At 48.2% G+C, this 14807-nt stretch overlaps 3 protein-coding genes across 3 annotated transcripts; 2 read left to right on the forward strand and 1 right to left on the reverse strand.

The window, feature by feature from the left end:
* Window positions 1-386: 386 nt before the first annotated feature.
* On the reverse strand, window positions 387-1745 carry FOBCDRAFT_17193 (CDP-alcohol phosphatidyltransferase-domain-containing protein). Its single transcript, XM_031174189.3, has 3 exons — window positions 1477-1745; window positions 1043-1419; window positions 387-992 (listed from the first exon to the last, which is right to left on the reverse strand). The coding sequence occupies exons 1-3, from the start codon at window positions 1637-1639 to the stop codon at window positions 603-605; spliced, it is 930 nt and encodes a 309-aa protein (XP_031050974.1). The 5' UTR covers window positions 1640-1745; the 3' UTR covers window positions 387-602.
* Window positions 1746-6439: 4694 nt separating this feature from the next.
* FOBCDRAFT_155577 (humps family-domain-containing protein) lies at window positions 6440-10847 on the forward strand (the record flags this gene model as incomplete). The annotated part of the gene is made up of 3 exons (XM_059608374.1): window positions 6440-7531; window positions 8387-9199; window positions 9254-10847. The coding sequence occupies 3 exons, from the start codon at window positions 6440-6442 to the stop codon at window positions 10532-10534; spliced, it is 3186 nt and encodes a 1061-aa protein (XP_059466795.1). The 3' UTR covers window positions 10535-10847.
* A 1490-nt stretch (window positions 10848-12337) lies between these two features.
* On the forward strand, window positions 12338-14778 carry FOBCDRAFT_17210 (uncharacterized protein). The gene is made up of 6 exons (XM_059608477.1): window positions 12338-12884; window positions 12966-13130; window positions 13180-13227; window positions 13320-13605; window positions 13660-14396; window positions 14454-14778. The coding sequence occupies exons 1-6, from the start codon at window positions 12798-12800 to the stop codon at window positions 14559-14561; spliced, it is 1431 nt and encodes a 476-aa protein (XP_059464202.1). The 5' UTR covers window positions 12338-12797; the 3' UTR covers window positions 14562-14778.
* Window positions 14779-14807: the final 29 nt, after the last annotated feature.

Raw genomic sequence — 14807 nt, forward strand, 5'->3', positions numbered from 1 at the left:
ACTCTTCAAAGAAATGGAACAACTAATGTATCAGTCATTTTCTTCAAGAACTATGTTGTGAATCTTATTCAGTTCCAGCGAGTGTATCGACATCGTCTACTATTAACAAAGTATAGGCCAAGAATAAAACAAAAGGAAGAGGCCACCATGAATAAAAAGAAAAGTGTATAACGAGGTCTAAACGCACTCGCTAGATTCCATGAAAAAAGGTTTCAAAAGATTCCCACGATTATCTCCTCCAGCAGTCCATGATATCCCTCCAACTGCTTTCGAGGACGCCGCTTCTTCCAATACTTTTACCCAGTAAATCTCATCCCCTCCGGAGTCAGAGTCTTTAAAAACCGCACCTCATACGCCGCGTCATGCAGTAAGGGGAAACCCTCAGTATTCCCCTCCAATAATCCCTACTTGATTGCTCCCTGGCAAGACAGAGCATGTTGAAACAGACTGAAGACACAACTTGAAACAAGCCGTTTTCTCAGTCACAAAAAAAGGTAGCTGGTAGAATCTGCTAGTTTTCATACAGTTAACAAAATGGTCGTCCTATCCCATCGAGTTATTATCGAATTTCAGGGAGACCATTAGAAGAAAACTTGTTAAATTTAAGCTTCCTTGGGCTTGGGGCGGGGGAGACCCTGCTCTCTGCGAGTCTTGAGATCGATCTCGGCGAGGCCCAAGCTGGCATTGTAAAGCTGAACGCAGTTGATGAACTGCTTGAGGAACATAAAAGGAAAGCTAACCCCGGCAATTATCCAAGGTACTGTAGAATCCATCTTGTTCGCACGTGCAAGCTCGAGAGCAGCAGGGCTGAAGGGGTCGGGGAAGATCTGGGCGAGGATCGAAGTGTTGACTTGAGCACCAGCCTGAAGCTCGGCACCGACAGTCTGGATGGGCTTGATGAGGTAGGGCGAGACGAGAGGAGACGAGAAGCAGAGGAGGTAGAGGGCGATGAAGAAGAGCTCGTTGAGAGCGCAAAGGGCGAACAGGACATTCTAGGCGCAATCAGTATATAACACAGGTACCAGTGTTTGAAGATACATACCTTGTTGGTGTAGTAGAGGCGCAATAGCCAGTTCTTGCTCTCGTCAATGCTCTTGTGACTGGCGTTGGTGCCTGAGACAACGAGAGTAGCATACATATGCATATAGTGGCTGGCAAGGTCAAGAGCAATCAAGCCCTGGAAAACAATGGCCCATCGAGGGAAGGCGGAGGAGAGGAAGACAATAAGACAGGCTGTAGTACAGCGATCTGTGACCATATCAAGAACAGCGCCGAAGCGAGTGGACTGTTCGTAGATACGCGCGGCGTAGCCATCAAGGGCATCGAGGAGACATGAGACGCTGTAGAGGAACGAGCAAGTACGAGGATGGAGGGGCATGTAGTAGAGTGACGCGATAGCAAGGACGATGCGCGCGTAGCCTGAGCAATCGTTAGTAAGCCTGACTTGATTTTGAAAATGATTTCTCCTTATCATACCAATAATGTTGGGGATGAAAAGGAAGATGTTCTCGCGAGGGGCATCGTCCGAAGCATCCGCGACGCCGTTGGCAGACCCGTTACCGTTGGATCTAACTTCAGGCTCGGAATCAGAAGAAGGGTTTTGGGCCTTTGCGGCCTGTCGTCGAGTTTTTGGGCTCATGGTGTTAATGAGGTTTTGTATTATTGTATGTGGAAGATGAAGCTTCGAGTTGTCGTGATTATCAAGGTGGTGTGGCTTATCATGCAGCGGCGGAGTTTGGATCGAGATAACGGACAGAATCTGCGAAAGGGGCAGGGATTACTTGGCGCTGTTGAAGCTATCGAATAGGCCAAAGAGGATTTATAAGTAGAGTTGTCGCGTTTCGCGGAAGGTTAACAAAAGAGACTCGTTGAAGATGTCAGAAGGAGCGGATGCGAAGGAAGAAAAAGAGGATCGAGGAGGAAGCTCCAAAAACTCGAGCCGAGCGTGAGGAAGTCAATGGGTGATGACGAACGGCGGAAGGTAAGGTAAGCTTAGGTTAGAGGCTCCCTTTCCATGAGATGCTCCCGCCAAGCGAACAACAGGGGGTGGTTTTTCGGTAGGCTCGGACATGTTTAGATCTTGGCTGCGTGTAAATTCAGTGGCTCGGCGTGTTGATTTGCCCGCTTTCCACTGGCCAAGAGCTCCAAATTTGCACCAGTCGCAGATTGATCCCCTGAAATTGATATCCGCTCATGGCAAATTGTCAGCTTAGAAAGAGGGCACCTACTCCACTTTCAAGGTCTATTTCTTGGATATTTGCCAATGAACAACTCATCATCTCACTATTAAGACGTATGATTTGCTCATAAAAGTCTCGAGATCCAAGGTTGCCAGTCGCATTGATTGTGAACTTGGCCTCGGCTTGCAGAGACAACATGTGTTTTTGCCATGTCATGACTTGTCTCGTCAAGACATCAATTCCAGAGCGTTATATCCGGCTAACATGCGTAGTCGAGACGTCGCACAGGTAATAATACCAGAACAGATAGAGTGTGTGGTGATCACTCTAACATAGATTAAATGCATTAGCGGTAAAATGTTCAGATCACGGCCCCTATGATTGCCGCGGTTGAGGTTGTCTCTGTATAGATAAAATTGAGCGTGAAGAAGCTTCAAGTCCCAACACAATGTATGCTTTAGTGCTCTTCTTTTAGCTCGTTACGATGCCTTGCAATGACAGCTGGTTCTTGATGACCGTGAACCCGGTTATCATGACATCTTGAGCCACAATAATATTCATTGAGATCAGGATATATGCGCAATGAGAGGATTAGACTACCAAGAATTCATTTAGCCGCAGACATTGTCGTACAGACCCCGCAACCTTATCAATGAATGCGAGTCAACTCCGCAGTAGCATTTTAAACCATCTTTACATAGCACTATAAGTTGATGAGTAAAACCGTGGCCTTAAACTCGCGAGTCGAAGACCTTGCGCTTTATAGACGCATTCAAATGCGACGCAGACTTGAGACTGCAACCCTACTGGTGAAACTGTTGATTCAGCTGGATCGACAGCCTCGCTTCAACAGAGTTCGACTGGGACCATCGTTGTCAGTGGCTGCGCAGTCATGAGCGACTGGTCCCGAGTATCCCCAGGACCCTGACATTGGTCACAATTCACACCAATGTGCACAATGGCACCTCAGTGAGAAATTGCCGTATCAGTACAAATCACCAACTCGTTTCCAGACTCCAAAGCAAGCACTTTTATGATATCTCATATCTAGGGTCTCTAACTTCAAGCCTCAACGCGCCTCGCTTCGGAACGACTCCCACTTCCCGTCCCATCTGTATATATTTCTTGGTAGCTTGTCTAGAACTGTGGTAGTCGCGCGCCAAGCAGTATTGAATCGCTTGACTCTGTGAGCCATGCAATCAGTCTGATTGTGGCAGTCAACTAAAACCATTAGTTTGCGGGACTTTCAACTTCACGTTGGCTGAGGCGGCAGTCGGTAACTGAATTGTTCCCGAGTTGTCAATTGTCGCTTCACTGGTATGAGAAATAACGAATATCAGTCGGTTGGTGGTTTTACGAGCTGCAGACACACAGAGGTCTGAAAAGTCTAAATAGACTCAAAGGAACTAGCGACAGGCGTAGCTTAGCAGAAAGCGGTAATTATGTCAAAAAGCAATTTCCTGAACAGTCCTCCGTCTGCTGCATAAGGTTTTCCCGACTCTGATAGATATTCGGGAGTTCCGGAGAGTGGAGGGACTTACGGCATAGCCGAGACACCAGGCAGTACCGTACAGTAGGGCGGCACGCAGATGGGACCCTGGTTTTGCTTGAGGAGCTTGTTGAGTGCTTGCGTTGAAGTATGCTGTAAGGTTAAGTTTGCCAGGGTTCAAGTGTAGGTACAATCGTCCCCTGAAGTTGTGGTTGTCACTCGCGGGCGGGAGGCTACCTAAGAAAGGCAAGTCTGGGGACGGCGGATCCTGACCCTGGTGACGATCTTGGGACGGTCATGATGAAGAGCCCGAGCTTGGGGCTTGATAGTCTGGGGGGGGCAATTTGTCGTTTCTAGCCAAACTGCCAAGGTGAGAAGGGGAGAGGTTAACTTAGACGGAGCTCTTAGCTTGTAACAAGCCCCCATCCTTTAGCTACTGTTGAGAGTTGATAGTCGTTAGTGGTAAAACGGCGGTGCCTTGCAGCAGTGAAAACCAAAACCCCCATGTCAAGTGAAGCCGCTACTGCAGCTAGCTCATCTCACTGCCGGTTGCTCCGTTCCGTCGTTGCGTCTCATCACAAGTGACAGATACTTTAGCAGCGAGTCTCGGTGCGTACCGCAATCTTATCCACCCGCAAGCTATTGTCAGGGTTTGTATTTGTGCCAGTCGGATTCAATCCAGGTAGTCAGTTGAGATACGCCAGGTACCACGCCCAAGGATATGGGCTCTCGGCATCGTCCCGTTTTCCCGTCTCGTCGTTTCGATAAGCCGTCTTAGCTTTATGAGTTACTAACAACATGTACCAGACAGGCAGGCAACGCGCATCTGGAGACGGTCGGGCTGATGCAAAGCCATGTACCTGGGGTTCTGTGGATCTCGACGTTGTACGCCGTGAATTAGGTTAGTTGTCCTGTCATCCTTAATCCCTCGCTGGCTCCGGCTTGAAGAACCGCTGAAACGGGTGTTTGCGGCAATAGTTTAGATGTCGTGTAACCCAGCCAGATCACTTGGAGGTTTTTGGAAAATCAGAGTGATGATCGTATCCTAACCGCCTCATACCTGAGAGATGATCCCTTTGTTGAGCTTGGTGATGGTCTGTGTTGAGATATCACCTGCAGTCAGTATCATAAAAACCATGAACCATTTAATAGCCGCTTCCATGGTGAAAAGCATCAATCCACCATGGCAAAGCCTCCCGCCTCTTGGGCTGTCTTGAACAGATCATTAAGCCAGGATTGGTTATGATCATCTCGCCCTACTTCTCTAGTTTCTGATCCCTGATCCGCAAAGTGCAGTGTAGGCCAAACCCTACCCGGATAGCCAACGTTGGACCTGGTCTCGACAGAAGGTGTATGCTTGTTTGATTCCTCTAAAATCAGATGATTTTTTGGGGTTTCGTGTCTTTGTTCATCCACCAAGCTTGTCTTGAATTGGCTTCTCGACTTGTCCGTCTTGGTGCCCCCCACGATACACGTCACTGACGGTATGGATCTAGGTATGGGGGCATGGGTCCTAGGGTTAGGAAGAATTTGTTTCCATCGGTGGTGATATGATCAGGATGAGGAGAGTATGTATTTTTTTCAGTTGAGGATTGTTTCACTGGGCAATGGCGAATGGAGGACTTGTAGACAAGGTGTAGTCATGTAGTTATACATATCGGATTACTTCCGACCAATTCCCCAAAGAAGGATTTATTTGCTTGCCATTTCAATTGGCTGATTCTTCCTCACAGAGTCTTCCACTACAAAGATGGATGGATGGGTGGCTGCCCTTGTCCGCTCCGGCTAAAAGAGAACTGCCAGGATAAGTTGAGTTTCAAGCTTTGGATCGTCCATATCAGTGCCATTTTCTTTGAATTGCTGTCAAACATCCTTGCCCCTGTTCCTGTCTGAGTACATACATACCTACAGTAGTGCCTCTAGTGCGTACATGTTGCATTCGCCGCCTGTTACAGTAAAAAAGAGACACTCTTGTTAATCCCTGCTTGACGCCACGCCTGTGCCTTCAACCTCTGAATGCCTACTTACTTTCTGGCTGCGTTTGAGCCTCGGGCCTTAAACGTGTTAGCTTGTTATGAATCTCGAGGTTCAAGCGCCCTTTCGCTTCATGTTGGAGCTAAGCTAAGGTACCCTAGCACTAGCACCTAGGTGGTAGCGACCCTCTAGCCTTGTCTCTCGCCTCACCTTCAGTGCCTTTCGTTGGTTGGGTCCATAGGTCACTTTTCTTTAAGTCGAGCTGTGGATCGTCACTTTTCACTTTTTACCTTTCACCTCTCACCTACAGTCTCTTCTTAACTAACCCCATCCCATCCCGTGTCATTCTGCGAAAGGTTTTTACTTCAAACCTCCTCCTCCTTCCTCTTAACTCGCTCTCTTTCCTCTCCTCTCCTCTCCTCTCCTCATAATTCTCCTCCCACTCTCGATCGACATTCCACCCATTTACGCCTCACATCGGACGACACTTTCAGTCGAGACCCATTCGGCCGAAGCTAATAAGATCTTCACCCCTCGTTCCTATCAGTGGCCCTTGTCTCCGTTTTTCATTTTTCCCCAGCTTCCCCTCTATCAAGCCAAACCGCCACTTGCGCCAGGTAGACTAGATTGTTGTGAACATCTTTGTGAATTGGACAAGTGTCGAGGTTGCCCAAAACTTGCGACTTAGATCCACATACAATTTAGTGTGCTTGAACTCGCTCCCCAGTTCGAGTCACCGTCTTTTCCTATACTTTTGTTCATATCAAATTGATCTTCGAACAAACTTTACCGTGTCATGTCGCCGCATCCTACCCTCAAGGCGACTTTCGCCAGTCGAGCTGAGACAGCTACCCATCCTCTCAGTCGACATCTCTACAAGCTCATGGACCTCAAGGCCTCGAATCTTTGCCTCAGCGCCGATGTCGCAACCGCTCGCGAACTGCTCTACTTCGCCGACAAGATTGGTCCCTCCATCGTCGTCCTCAAGACTCATTATGACATGGTGGCCGGCTGGGATTTTGATCCTAGGACAGGTACTGGTGCCAAGCTCGCCTCACTAGCACGCAAGCATGGTTTCCTCATCTTTGAGGATCGCAAGTTTGGTGATATTGGCAATACGGTCGAGTTGCAGTATACTAGCGGTGCTGCGCGCATCATCGAGTGGGCACATATTACCAATGTAAATATGGTTCCAGGCAAGGCCTCGGTTACATCTCTGGCCCACGCTGCCAACCGATGGCTCGAGCGATACCACTACGAGGTCAAGACATCTATCAGCATTGGAACTCCCACCGCCAGTCAACTGGATGAGGATAGCGAGCGTTCAGACAACGAGAACCAGAAGGACACGCCGGAACCTGCTCGCGCTGACAGCGGCCGAAAAGGTAGCATTGTTTCCACCACCACCGTCACCCAACAGTACGAGTCGGCCGATTCACCACGCCTCGTCAAGACGATCCCTGAGGGCGATGAGACAGTATTCCCCGGCATCGATGAAGCGCCGATCGAGAGGGGCCTGCTTATCCTGGCACAGATGTCGAGTCAGGGCAACTTCATGAACAAGGAATATACGCAAGCATGTGTAGAGGCCGCGCGGGAACACAAGAACTTCGTCATGGGCTTTGTCTCACAGGAGTGTCTCAACACAGAACCCGAGGATGACTTCATCCACATGACCCCCGGTTGCCAATTGCCCCCTGAGGGCGCGGATGAGAATGAAGCCATCAAGGGTGATGGCAAGGGTCAACAGTACAACACGCCACAGAAGATCATTGGTATTGCCGGTGCTGACATTGCTATTGTTGGACGCGGTATCATCAAGGCAAGCGATCCTGAGGAGGAAGCTGAGCGATATCGGTCCGCGGCATGGAAGGCTTACACGGAGCGGGTTCGTTAAGAAGCGAAAATGACTTGAAGTCGGGATGGCCTTGAGGTTTTTCGCGCGGTAGGCAGGCTGCAATGGAGTTATCGAGACATCTAGCGGGTCTGACATGAATATCATGACTACATGGAGCATCCATGGAGTAACTCACTTACAAGAGAAATGAGACTTGGTTCCCTGATTGGGAATATCATCTAAGCACTAGGCCTTCTCCAACTGCATAAGCCTGGTTCCTCTCTACTGCATCTATGATACCAGGTTCAACACAACCTTACGAGAATGATTGTCGGAAAAGATACGAAATATGAATTGCAATGACGGAATAATTCGGTTCCTTACGTGTGCTTTCAATGCACCTCTCATGTCGACGGTTGTAGCTAATTCACTCCAGCTGCATATATCCATTTCTTCCTTCAATAACGTGGGTCCATTCAAAGATGCACAGGGCTGAATTCCATTCTTGTAATGGATGCCCCACAATCAAAGTGACGCCGTTTTCTTGGAAGCCCGGAGTTAGAGGACTTTGAAAGCTGATCCTCGTCCGCCGAGATCAACATAGACCTTCCCATACTCCACCTTAATATTGACCTCTAGCCTCTAAGTATCTGAATCCCATACTACTTTACTATAACTTTACATATTTGCTCCGGGTATTCCCAAGTGATCAGTCATTCATACCCGTTTCCGAAGAAGCCGACATGACAGCAGCAGCTGAGAACGCTGATGGTCCACGTCTGAGGAAGAGAAGACGAATTGTCATATCGTGCACTGAATGCCATCGAAGAAAGCAGAGGGTCCGTAACTACAAGACTACGATACACTTGTCTTATACAAGAAATATTTGACTGAAAACATCTTTAGTGCGACCGCGAACAACCATGCGGCAATTGCAAGTCTCGAAATAAAGAGTCAGCTTGTGTTTATGAAACAGGAGCTCCAACAGCCAAACAGAGCAAGCAGACAACAAAAGCCTCGCCGACTTACTCGGATACATTCGTTAAACAAGCCGAGCCGTCACCAGCACAGTCTGTTGACTCATCGAATGAGAGGCTAGGCGAGCCTCTGTCGTCTAAGGTAGCTGACTGGGGATACGCTCACAATGGCGCGTCTACCATGGGTATACTTAAACGCATCGAGACGCTCACAGACGGTGAAGATGGGCCCCCAGATCTAACATCTCGTGATTCCTCCGGAGGCTCTCCCGGCAAAGAGCTTGCCTTGAGGGAAAAGTACAGGGCTATAATTCGACAATTACCTGCCCGGAATTACATCGAAAAACTCGTCGAGATGTACATGCGTGGCTTCAACTGGCAGTACTATCCAATCGACCCTGACATCTTTTATGCGCAACTCGACGAGTGGAATTCGTTGCCGTTCTCGGTATTCTCAGATGTCGGTCCCCGCGGCTTGAACCCTGAACTGCGAGCCTTTCCAGCAGTCGTATTTCAAATCATAGCAACGGCCCTTCTCCTATTGCCCGAGAAGCCAGATTCCACATTCGACTCGCTCAAATTTGCTGGAGGTATGAGATTCGAAGACTTGGCTGTCGAGTATAGCGAGTCAGGGCAGGCAGTTCTTGACCTTTTGGGGAAGAAGAACTTGTCTCTGTCTACAGTGCAAGCACAATTTCTCAGGGCGTCATTCCACAAGTTTACGGCAAAGGTTACAGATGCAGTAAGTTCCTGTTAGTAGATGATACCTAGAGAAGAGTCGACTGATGTTGGGTAGTGGCACACCATCGCAATTGCGATTCGCGATGCTCAGGACCTGGGGATGCATCGTGACAGCTTAGATCCCAGACCAAAGGACGCAAGCGTCGAGAGTATTCTAGAGAATCAATGGCTGATTCAACGGAGGAGAAGGATCTACATCCTCCTCGCCATCTGGGACCTCAACTGCGCGATGATTCTTGGACGTCCAGGAACCGTCGACTGGAATCAGACTCTTTCTACACCTCCAGTTGACGCGCCTATACCTCAAAATCGCACCAAGATGCCAGTGGTTCCTCGAAGCGAAGATGATCATCCTACACCGATTACTCGGCTCTTGTGGAACTACGAACTTTGTGGGCCTTTGCGGGCAATTCAGAACCTTGAAGTCGATGGTTCATACCCAATGGACCCTGCAAAGATTGACGAGATTCACCAATGTATTTTAAATCTCGATAAGAAGATGCCGGCTTCCTTTCGAATGGAGAACCCCGATACACGGTGGGACCACTTACCAGAGGCACACTGGTATCCAGCAAATCGATTCTACTTTGCGAGTCTTCATGAGTTCAGTAAGATGGCTCTGCACAGGCCTTTTATCTTCAATCGCCTTGAGAGTCGAGTGGAGGCTATTCATGCGAGTCTGAAAACACTCGAAATTCAGAAAATGACATTCGAAGGTTTGCCTCCAGACTCGTGGAGGAACTTCATGTTGTTTTTCGCTAGTTTCGATGCGATTGTACTCCTGGCATCCGTGTATATCTTGTTTCCACGTGAGCACACGGAGTACACCGACAAGACGATAGAGCACTTTCAATGGACGATCGAACGGTTTTCGGCAATTCAAGAGCGCAATCCGCTGGCCAAGTCGGCTCAGGGCGTGCTAAGAGCTATCGTTGCTCGATTCAAGAGAGCGATGAACAAAACCCAGACTGGTTCCTTGCCACCTCTAGCTCCCAGCTCTTCAGCGGGGTCGATCAAAGCAAACGCAGATTCGACACCAGGTAGGTCATCTTTGTGCAGTAGTGACTTTTCGGGACTGGACTCGACATGGATAGTTCCTTCAGTGGACAATCTGAATGCGATGGCCCCTTTCTTTCCGACAGGAGATCTTGTTTACAATGACCTTACAGCGGGCCCCGGCATGATTATGCTTCCTCTACCCCTGCAAGGTGGCCAAGGAGATATTGGCAATGATTCCATGTGGCAATTTGGAGGTGGATGGGGAGATGATACTGTTTGGCAAATGCTGAACCAGTTCCCTGCTGCGACAGACGAGAGCATTCCCGACATCATCTAGGATCTTGAAAATGTCAGATTGTTGAATCTTGTGGTAGACTCACCGTGCAAACAGTGAGCGTTATGCTCTCTTTGATTTCACAATAGTCGGTGGTCTTCTCAGTTTTATTGGTTAGGATTGGCTCACAGCCCTGATTTCAGCTTTCACATTTTCCAACACTTGAGGAAGAACTAGCCGAAACATGAATGAATCAGACTAAAATACTTGACAACTCAGAAATGGCCAGAGCCTGGTTTACCGCCCCTAAATAAGCTGCATATGTTATGAATGTATCAAGGCAGACCAGCTGTCGTATCTCACAGTACCTAGACTATATTCTCCATTTATACGAATGGTCGCTTGAAGTCTAAAGCTAAAGCCATTGTGATACAGAATAAACGGACAGATGCTTGAATGAGACAGTATGCCTCAGGGCTCGCCAGCTCTGGTAGTCCATAGTGGCAAGGCGTTCTAGTTAATGCAGTTGCACGCGTACGGCAGTAGGGGCGGTTCTTGATTGGACAGGTAATATCTTTGACACGCGGAGCATGTCGCTTGCACGGGCGTCTGCAGGATCAGGCTGAGGGCTTGAGCCCGTGGATAGGCTGTCAGATAGACGGGAACTGCTGTTGGTGGCCTCAAGAGCCGATGTTGGTCTGCTGTGTCACCCACTGTAACTCGAAAACCAACGCTGTCATTATTTGTCTGTTGTGGTGGCGAATAGTGAAGTCTTCTGCTCGGTTTACATGCGGCTGGATGTATTAGTCGCCGTATGTGAATAACACCGGGTCAAATTGGAGGCGTCATGCGCAGGTCTTCGGGTAATTGAAGAGTATTCATGTTATTGTGTGAATATGAGACATAGATAGCCTATGACATTTGCGGTTCATGAAAAGATCAGAAAACCATAGAATATACATGTTGAGCAAAGTGTATGGCTTTGAGGTTCCGTGTTTTTGTCTTAGCGCTAACCGTAGATGAATCAATGAGATGACAAGGCATTTTTCCAGATCAAACGGTAGAGTGGAGTTGACTATATGTAAGGCGAATCGACATAAAAAGCCGCACACTTGCATGGTTATAGGCAGTTAATTGGTATGCCGAAAGATAAACAGATTTCTGGAGAGAGAAACGACAAACCAGGATCTTGGATTAGTATTGGCCTCTTAAATCTACTGTTTCACACCCAATCATATATTCACGCCTGGAGAGATGGAAGTACCTTGGTAGTCATTTGGTTTGTATCATGCTTCTATCGATAGGTGCTCAGGCGTGACACCTGAGCCAATCAGATTGACCCGGGGTTCGATCTTTCACCTTTGGCGCGCGTCTCCACTGTGGATCTGCACCTGCAGCTTGCATGGGCAAGGCCGTGGGCTGATGATCCCTGTCTCGGGCCTGCTTAACTGTGATCGCTGACGGGAAGGAGCCAAGTGTGATATAATAAAATCGTCAAATTTAGTACCTACGAAATATAGCAGATTATTGAATACTGTTTCCAGCGGCATCCCCGTAGTCATTTTCAGTTTTCAGATTCGTTCGTTTCAGGAATCCGTAAATTTACTTTTATTATAAGACTTAATCCCGTTTCCATGATACGTCCTTTTGCAAGATGATTAGGTCCCGGTTATAAATAAGGCTGTGCTTGACTTTTATGTCAACACATTTTAGCCAACCCAACTTCGGCTTTTATCGAGGCAAGGTCGCAAGGAACACGACGTTAGAAAAAAAAAAGTTTTTGCGAAAAGTCGCACACCAAATCTAACTCGATTGCTTTCAGTTGATATAAGATCAACATCAACATCTTCTTCTTTTCTTTAACAATTTTCCGTCTTTGATTCGACCTGATCAAAGCAGCTTCCAGTTACCAATAACAGCGCCGAATGAAGAGCTCAGCTCGGTTTGATTGCTGGCTTGCTTGCTTTTCTCGGCAACTGAACTCACTGACTGCTCTTTCCTCATCTCATCTCCCCCAAACGTGCACACTACCGCTACCTTGCCTTGCCTTACTTTTATACTCACACTGCGCTGCACTGCACTTTCCTTTCTCCCACCCCCATACAATCCAATCCCCTTGCGCCGACGGAGAAAGGGTACCTACCTAGGGTATCTACTACCTTGCCTGACTTATTAGGGTGTGCATGTTGGCTGGGTGCGTGCAATTACAGGGCCAACAGCTGATCTTTTTTCTTTCTTCTCCCATTTATTGTCCAACTCTCTCATTATCGAGACAGACACGCGCCTTTCACCAACTCCTGTCTTCGCGCTACAAGAGACCTCCAAAATGGCATCTAATACTCAAATGAATGACTTGGTCAGTCGATTTAATGCTCTACAGGCTCGAGAAATGCCCGAGCAGAAATATATCAAGGTCTGAATTCCGCCCCGGTACTTTCTGCAGTATCCTCTTTGTAACTTCGTATTGTCCGATCATTTCTGACTCTCATAACAGGATCTAGTAGAAAGATTGCATGCGCTGCAAGAAACAAATCATGCCCTCCAAGAAAAGCTTGCCGACGCTAGCTTGGGTTTGAATCATATGAGCCAGCTCCGCAAACTCTATGAAGGCACTCGATTGCAATGTGAAACGCTCACCGCGGACCTCAACAGCATCAGGGTACATACATGTCACTGTGCACACAGAACGCAGAAGCTAATATGTTCAGAGTGCTAATAACTATGTCTTTATAATCATGGACGGCAATGGCCTCATTGTACGTTTGATCTCGTCTTGTCTAATCTCAACCAGCTCGCCTTCTCAAAAGGTTGTCCGTCGTGAAGGAAGGTCTCGCTAACTGTCATGCAGTTTGACAATCGCTTTATCAAGCAAGGCCGCGAAGGTGGTAAGCAGGCGGCGCAAGCTCTGCTTCTCGCGGTAGCGAGGCTTTGTCCTAGCCTACCATCTTCGTTCGAAATTTTCTGCGACGTTCTGGTCAACATTGCTGAGATGGGCCGAGCCCTGCTGAATGATGGCAGCATTGATGACCCAAGCCTTTTCCATGAATTTGCTATCGGATTCACAGAGGCCAAGTCTTCTTTCAACTTTATTGATATTGGCTTGGGCAAAGGAACACTGGTTCGCAAGATTCAAGGTGCGTCCAACGGCTGGTGAAATGGCCAGAGACACACTTGACTGACGTGCATAGAAACGGCAATGTGGCATTTGGGATGCTATAACTGTAGGCACGTCATGTTAGGCGTCGGCCATAGTGCCCAATATGCTCCTTTTCTGCGCAGAGTTAACGAGGCCGGGGATGCCAAAATGTGCGTCTCCATACTTCTGGGAGAGCCTATAGTGCGCGAAATCGAGGCCTGCGGCAACACTGTTTACGCGCTTGACGGCGATATCTTTCGCACGACCAAACTTGTGGATAAGACTTTGATAGAGAAACCGAGTGTCCAGCATACCGAGGCGACCAAACCCCAGAGTTCACCGGTAGCTCGCGCAGCAACACAAGCAGTATTGACGCCTGCTACGAGCACTTCATCCATGTCGCCTCCACAAACTTCCTGGGCCAAGATCACGAAAAGCGCCAGTCCTCCCCCCAAACTGACCATGCCCCTACCTCCTAAACAGGACAAGACTAAGCCCGCGAGCAAGACACCTCCTCAGCCAGCTTGGAGCCCTGGACCTCGGGGCCGCGATCCTCCCATCACGGTTGGTATTCCAGCCATGGAAGATATCAAGCGTCGTGAGGACACCGACAAACTGTGCAACAATCACTTTCTCCGTGGGCCCTGTACCAGAATAGGTGCTTGTACTTTCAACCATACGTTCAAGCCGTCAAAAGAACAGTTAAAGGCACTCGCAATGCTCGCCCGACAGAACCCCTGCATTAACGGACAAGCTTGTGATGTCAACGACTGCATATATGGACATAATGTCAGTTCTTTCAAATTTCAAAGCCTTTGTTACTACTTGCTGACTTCGCCACTGCAGTGCCCCAATGTAACCAATGGTGTGTGCACTCGGTCGCATTGCAGATTTAAGGTCGACGGTCATCCCCCGAATACCAAGTTTACCAACAGCAAGATACACGAAAACTGATGAATAGCTGCATCATGTGTAGCGTTTGCAACAGGTTGCAAGGCACTCGGTTGGCACAGTTTCGGATTTGATCTGGTGTACACTATAGTCACTTCGTTTCTCGATCACACAATTTTTAATATTCATTATACGAAGGGCTAGGAAGTTCTACTATGTCTGTGACAGGCTTTTCTATGGAATGGGATAACGGAGCTTCGATAAATTGATTGACTTTATCATTCTTGTCAAGTTGCCGATGTGTATTTC

This window comes from Fusarium oxysporum, chromosome II, assembly GCF_013085055.1.
Source record: "Fusarium oxysporum Fo47 chromosome II, complete sequence".
NCBI lineage: Eukaryota > Fungi > Ascomycota > Sordariomycetes > Hypocreales > Nectriaceae > Fusarium > Fusarium oxysporum.